The sequence below is a fragment of the Melanaphis sacchari genome, unplaced genomic scaffold (genome assembly GCF_002803265.2).
Source record: "Melanaphis sacchari strain LSU unplaced genomic scaffold, SCAv2.0 Contig2_pilon_pilon, whole genome shotgun sequence".
NCBI classification, from domain to species: domain Eukaryota; kingdom Metazoa; phylum Arthropoda; class Insecta; order Hemiptera; family Aphididae; genus Melanaphis; species Melanaphis sacchari.
Window position 1 is genome coordinate 752 of NW_020271173.1, and position 6,349 is coordinate 7,100.

Here is a 6,349-nt window from a genome sequence, read left to right on the forward strand (position 1 = left end):
GGCGGGATAATAAATGTATTCCTTCCTAAGTCGATTGAGGTGTCGGGAGCCAAAATTATACCACATACAAAAATGAATTTTATGAAGTTCCATTAGAAAATAAACAGGTATTGAAATTGGTCCATATTTATGATGTTCCGCATCTCATGAAGTGTGTCAGGAACAATTTGATGACTAAAGACTTGATGTATGATGTTGTTGGTATTAAGAAACAAGCTAAATGGTCTCACTAGGTAGAGTTATACAATGTAGACAGTTTAACACCATACTGTAAATTGTTGCCAAGACTTACAGATCAGCACATCATTCCTGAGAAAGTTAAAAAAATGAAAGTGAAACATGCTACACAAGTGTTATCACAACAAGTAGCATCCACAATGAATTTTATAGCAATGAAGTACAGCATATACACATACTTTTTAGTTTTTTGTTATGTCATATTCATTATTTTGATGTTTTAGTAAAGAACGATGTACTTTACTTACGACAAAAACCAAAAACGTGCAGCAATACAACTACAACACCAACTTAACTTGGCGGCCACTTGGTTTCACAGATGGCGAATCAAAATAAACGCGACCAAAACTGTAGGTATCATTTTCGGACGTTCGAATACCACCATTACTACTCAACAACCACCCCATTAGCTGGTCCAACCAAGCGAAATACCTCGGTGTTACCATCGGACGCAAGCTCACCTTCGGCAAACACATCCTTAACATAACAAAAAAAGGCCACCCTCACCCGAGGTATGCTCTACCCCATACTTAACCGTACTAGCCCCGTCCCAATGACAACTAAACCGACCATTCTTAAACTTTACGTAGTTCCAATTCTAACGTACGCTGGCTCTTCGTGGGCACCTTTCATAGGTTCCTCACAATGGAAACGCATAGAATCCGTCCAAAACATCGGCATACGCACTATAACGGGTATGCCCACTTTCGTCAAAAACTCGGTCCTTCTAAAATCCACAAATTTCAAATCTATTCAAAATTCAATTCGTTCCCAAACCAACTCAATGTTCTACAAAAACTCTTTCTCAGATCACGCCCACATCCGACTTCTAGGCAATTTTTATTAATTCTAAGATGTTTACACTTTGCCGAAAATCCACCAACTGGAGACCCAAAACTTGATGACCCCCTATATAAAATTACACCATTGTTTGACCTATTTCATAACCGAATGAAACAAGTATATTATCCTACCAAAGAGTTGAGTTTAGATGAATCTATGCTCCTTTGGCGTGGACGTCTCTATTTTCGACAATATATTCAAAATAAGAAACATAAATTCGGCATAAAATTTTATGTGCTTACTCAACCGGATGGCCTTGTCCTAAAGACAAGGATTTATTGTGGATCAAATGATCCATTTGTGGGTGGTAAAGGCCATGTTGACAAAGTTGTAAAATATTTGCTCAGAGATTATTGTGGAGTGGGACATTCCGTCTATATGGACAACTTTTATAACTCCGTTGATCTTACAGAATATTTATTAGACAAAAATACATACGTTACAGGGACTCTTCGTGAAAATAGAAAGGGAAACCCATCAGATGTCGTAAATAAGAAACTAAAAAAAGGAGAGTTGACATCTGCATATAACAATAAGGGGACTTGTGTTATGAAATGGCATGATAAAAGGGATGTGGTAATTATATCGTCAGAGTTTGGCGATGCTATGCATGAATACCGGGCAAGAAGTGGCAAAATATCAGTAAAGCCGGAGTCTGTACTAAAGTACAATAAATTTATGGGTGGTGTAGACCGTAGTGACCAACTCATGAGCTACTATCCTTGTGAAAGAAAAACACTAAGGTGGTATGCAAAGATCGCGTTACATATGTTTCATGTAATTATGAATAATGCAAAAAAATCCAAATATTGTCGACGCATAGTCGACACCAGCATCCGAGAAAAAAACTATTGTATGATGCTGACGTCGACTACGCGTCGACAGTCGTTTTTTTTAGTAAAAAAAGTAAAAAACTGGTAAAAGTAAGTACTGATATAAGGAAAGTAGAGTAAGAGGAACCTTTTCGACAAATAAAAATGTCCCGCATAGGGGGGTCGCTCAGTTCAACCAATGCCGCAGTCAACGTGTTAAAACATTTATCCTCTAAAAAAGTTGGCGCTTGTGGAACAGATAAGGCAAATAGAAAAGGTATGCCAAATTTATGCAAAAATTTAAAAAGAGGAGAATGCAAACTGGCAATTACCAAAAAATCTAAAATTCTAGCTTTCAAGTGGAAAGATAAAAGAGACGTATTAATGTTGTCTACTACACATAAACACCAAATGAAAAAAATAAATAAAAACGACAAACTACAAATAAAACCGAACTGTATACTTGATTATAATACTAATATGGGATTAGTTGACAAAACTGATATGACGATGAGTTTTAATGGCACAATCAGAAAATCTGTCAAGTGGTACAAAAATTTTTTTTTTTCATCTATTGGATATAGCAATTCTTAACTCTGGAATAATATATAACAAACTTATAGATAAGAAATTGAGTCTGCTAGTTATCGACTTCAGCTGATAACCCAAATTTTAGAAAAACATTCTACACAACGATTAAATTTACCAGGCAGAAAGTCAACAAATGACAATCCTACTAGGCTTGCAGCACGCCACTTCCCATCAATTATAACATCAACAGGCACAAAAAAAATGTCACGTCCATTCTCATACACTGCTTACTCAAAAAAACACGAAAAGACACCAAATATGAGTGCAAAGAATGCAACAAACCATTATGTCTTACCGCCATGTTTTGAAGCGTATCATACTAAAAAGAAATATTGAAAAAATTACACTTAGTTACCTACCTATTGTATATTTTACATTTGTTTAAAAAAATTGTTTTTGTTATTTACCGTAATTCGGATAAATTATTTATATTTACTTATTTCTAAATCGAGATTGAGGTACCTACAGGAAAAAAATGTTTACACATAAAGTTCTATGTTTAGTTTTTTATTTTATTATTAATTTTTATTTTAATTTCTCAACATGTTATATTTTAATCAAGAATGATGTTAAAAACTTTATAATACTATTATGTACTTTTTATGTTTGATTTATTTTTATTTTACATAGTGAGTTATAAATTGTATTTTATCAACAAATAACAATTATCATTTATCTTGTTAGTTGTCATTTTATATTGAATTATTTTTTTTTATTAAAATTTAACCTTGTTTTTTTTTCTATTCAGAAAATAAAGAAATAAAAATTTAAATACAATGTAAGTATATTTACATATACACACTTTTTACTAAAAAGGTAAACTGAAATCTAATGTCAAAAAAATGATAGGACGTATATTTACGTCTTTACTAAAATACCATACCGGTATCTTATTTAAGACGTAAATATACGTCTTTACTTTAAATAATTTGTCCAAGTTGGTCATTCCTAATTTACTCCCTGTGTGTAAACTAATAAATCCCAATTCACTCTCCAAAGGGTTAACTCTTGAATTCATTATTTAATAAGGAAACTAGTACACACTGCACTGTACAGAATAGAGATAAAAACTAAAGGGAAAAAAATATTTCGATGTTTTAAACATCGATGGTTTTACACTGATATATCGAACACATCGATATTTCAAAAGACGATGTATCGATACATCGGAAATCGATGTTCAAACATTTTTGCCCATCCCTAAATTGTAACTATAGTCGGGGACACGAAAACTGGAGTGTGATCTTCGTTGTACACCGACGCTCACTCTGTCTGCAAACAATGGTTCTCAATTTGCACTATTATAAAACGAGTATTTTTAAAAAAGCACAACGATTGGTTTTAGCCGTTTAAGAACCCATTAGACGATTTAACCGCTTGGATCGCGTCGGTCACACGCCACTTTTCGTGGCCCCGACTATAGCGTCCGCAGTCCCATAACTCTCTCCCCTCTCCCCCTCGACCGTCACTCACACAACCGAACCCGTCGGGCTTCGCCTGCCGACATGGTCGTCGCGTCCCGCTGCCGAGCAAACGCACCAGCGACACTCGTCCGCCTGCGGGACAGGCCGTGAAAACGTTGCCGAGGGTGACCAGTGGCCTATACTTTACTCCCTGTTAACGCTCTTTACGCCCATTTCGCCATCTCGTATCCCCCATCCTGGTTTATTGTGTCGTCCTTCCGATGTATTTCCCTCCCCCTTTCACTCTTTTTGTTTTTGATATTGTTCAATGCTTTTTTTTCCTTTTTCTTAAATCAATTTGTCTTTTATTCCTATTGACACGTATTTTGTTTTAATTAAATTTTCTCACACGTTCAGCCAGACTTTAAAAATGCTACATTTTTTTTTTTCATTGTAAAATGTGTATTCATTTTGAATTTTTTCAAAAAACGTTTGTTAAAAAAAATTTAATAAAATTAAAAATTGTTCACGAAAAAAGTTTTATTTACTATCGTATTGTATCGATTATATAAATCGTTACAAAATTTACAACTTGGTGTCATAAGATAGTTAAAATATCATACACTAAAGTCTATAACGTAATGAATGGTTCGAAAATCGAAACAAAACAATTATGTCATTTCATCATATAGATCACGGCTTCAGATAAAACTATCTAGTCTAAACTTTGAATAAAACATAAAATATGTAGAACATGAAAAAATACCCGAATTGAAGGAATAAAAATATCTATCGTAATATTATGAAGGCTTTTGAAGTAGCTTTATTTGTTTTAATACTTCAATATGAGGCGTGTAGAACCATATCGGCCCAATCCACAAAAAATCAAATTGCGTTTTATTTCAAAATATGCTGCAGAATTATATTTTATTTCAGTGCAAAATTGGCCCAACCCTATAAAAAAATTTATTCTCTAGATAGCAGCACATACTTCGTTTTGTTATCAACATTTTAATAATAACTTTGGGGCAAAAATGGCCCAACCCAATGATAGATGAATAGGCTGTTTTGATTTCTAAATTTAACTCAGTGATTGTGGAATAAGTTATTATTGTATTTGATTTTATTTTTATGACAGTGTTGGCTGATAATAATAAAACTATTTACTATCAAAAATGTTGTTTTACACACTAATTACTACTACATTAGTCTTAAATTAACAAAATTCAACAGTTTTATAATATTAATTATTACCAAATATGAACACAAAAGAAATTAATGATGTTCTCCAAACTGGTAAGTGAAATTTATATACCTATATAAATAAATAAATAATTTTAATGACTTATTGTAAACAGACTCTGAAATGGAATTTTCCGAGGATTCTGGTTCAGATTATGTACCACCCAACATTGCTAATCGATCATATGCCAGTGATTCAAGTTTATATGATATTTTACCACCCAACTCTCCTAATCGATCACATGTCAGTGATTCAAATTCAGATGATAATAATATACCATGTGTTCCAAAAAAGCGTTCAAGAAATGTACATCTTTGGAAAAAAAATGTTAGAAAAGCTAAGAAGATTCGTGGAGAAGCTCATATTGGTGCTACAGGAAAAGTAAATAATGCAAAAACGTTTGAACCAATAATTTGTAAGTGTTCTAAAAAATGCCACAACTTTATATCTGATAATAAACAAAAAGAAATCCACAATACATTTTATGATTTGAGTAATTATGATTTACAAACTTCTTTTTTATTTTGTCTTATTAAAGTAATTAATAAAAAGAGAACATATAAAGAAACTGTGAATAGCGAAAAAAGGTCATTTTCTAGAGAATACTATTTACCCATGGGTGATGGCATTGAATTAAAAGTGTGCAAGATGTTTTTTAAAGAGTTATTTTCAATATCTGATGGTAGAATTACAAGACTTTTGATACCCAAACTTGTTGGAGGTACTCCACCCCTAGACAAAAGAGGTAAACACTCTGGCAACAGAACAAATTACATACAAATTAATAAAGTTAAAGATTTTATAAATAAATTTCCTAGCTATGAGTCACACTATTCAAGGCTAAAAAATTTAAATAGGAAATATTTGTCCCCAAATTTAAATTTGAAAATAATTTATAATCTTTATAAAAGTGAAGTCTCAGAGCCAGTTTCTTTTTATGTTTTCCAAGATGTGTTTAACAAACAGTTTAACTAACATTTTCATGCGCCAATATCAGATAGTTGCAAAAAGTGTGATTCTTTTAATATGAAACTTAAATTTTTAACTAATGATGAAAAATCTATTATTGAAAATGAAAAACAGTTACATCACAGGAAGGCTGAAAAAGCCAGAGAAGGTATGAAATTAGATGCTTCAGAAGCCAAACTATACAATATTATTACATGCATTGCATTTGATTTAATGAAGACATTAGCGACTCCCATTGTTTCCACTGGAAT

The 6,349-nt window shown here is 32.7% G+C and overlaps 2 protein-coding genes across 2 annotated transcripts; both read left to right on the forward strand.

The window, feature by feature from the left end:
• Positions 1 to 882: 882 nt before the first annotated feature.
• LOC112595859 (piggyBac transposable element-derived protein 4-like) lies at positions 883 to 2,001 on the forward strand. Its single transcript, XM_025341241.1, has one exon. The coding sequence runs from the start codon at positions 883 to 885 to the stop codon at positions 1,999 to 2,001; it is 1,119 nt and encodes a 372-aa protein (XP_025197026.1).
• Positions 2,002 to 2,057: 56 nt separating this feature from the next.
• On the forward strand, positions 2,058 to 2,486 carry LOC112595860 (piggyBac transposable element-derived protein 4-like). Its single transcript, XM_025341242.1, has one exon. The coding sequence runs from the start codon at positions 2,058 to 2,060 to the stop codon at positions 2,484 to 2,486; it is 429 nt and encodes a 142-aa protein (XP_025197027.1).
• Positions 2,487 to 6,349: the final 3,863 nt, after the last annotated feature.

Excerpts from the sequence above, each read along its gene's own strand:
- LOC112595859 (XM_025341241.1), top strand. The coding sequence starts at position 883 with ATGGAAACGCATAGAATCCGTCCAAAACATCGGCATACGCACTATAAC.
- LOC112595860 (XM_025341242.1), top strand. The coding sequence starts at position 2,058 with ATGTCCCGCATAGGGGGGTCGCTCAGTTCAACCAATGCCGCAGTCAAC.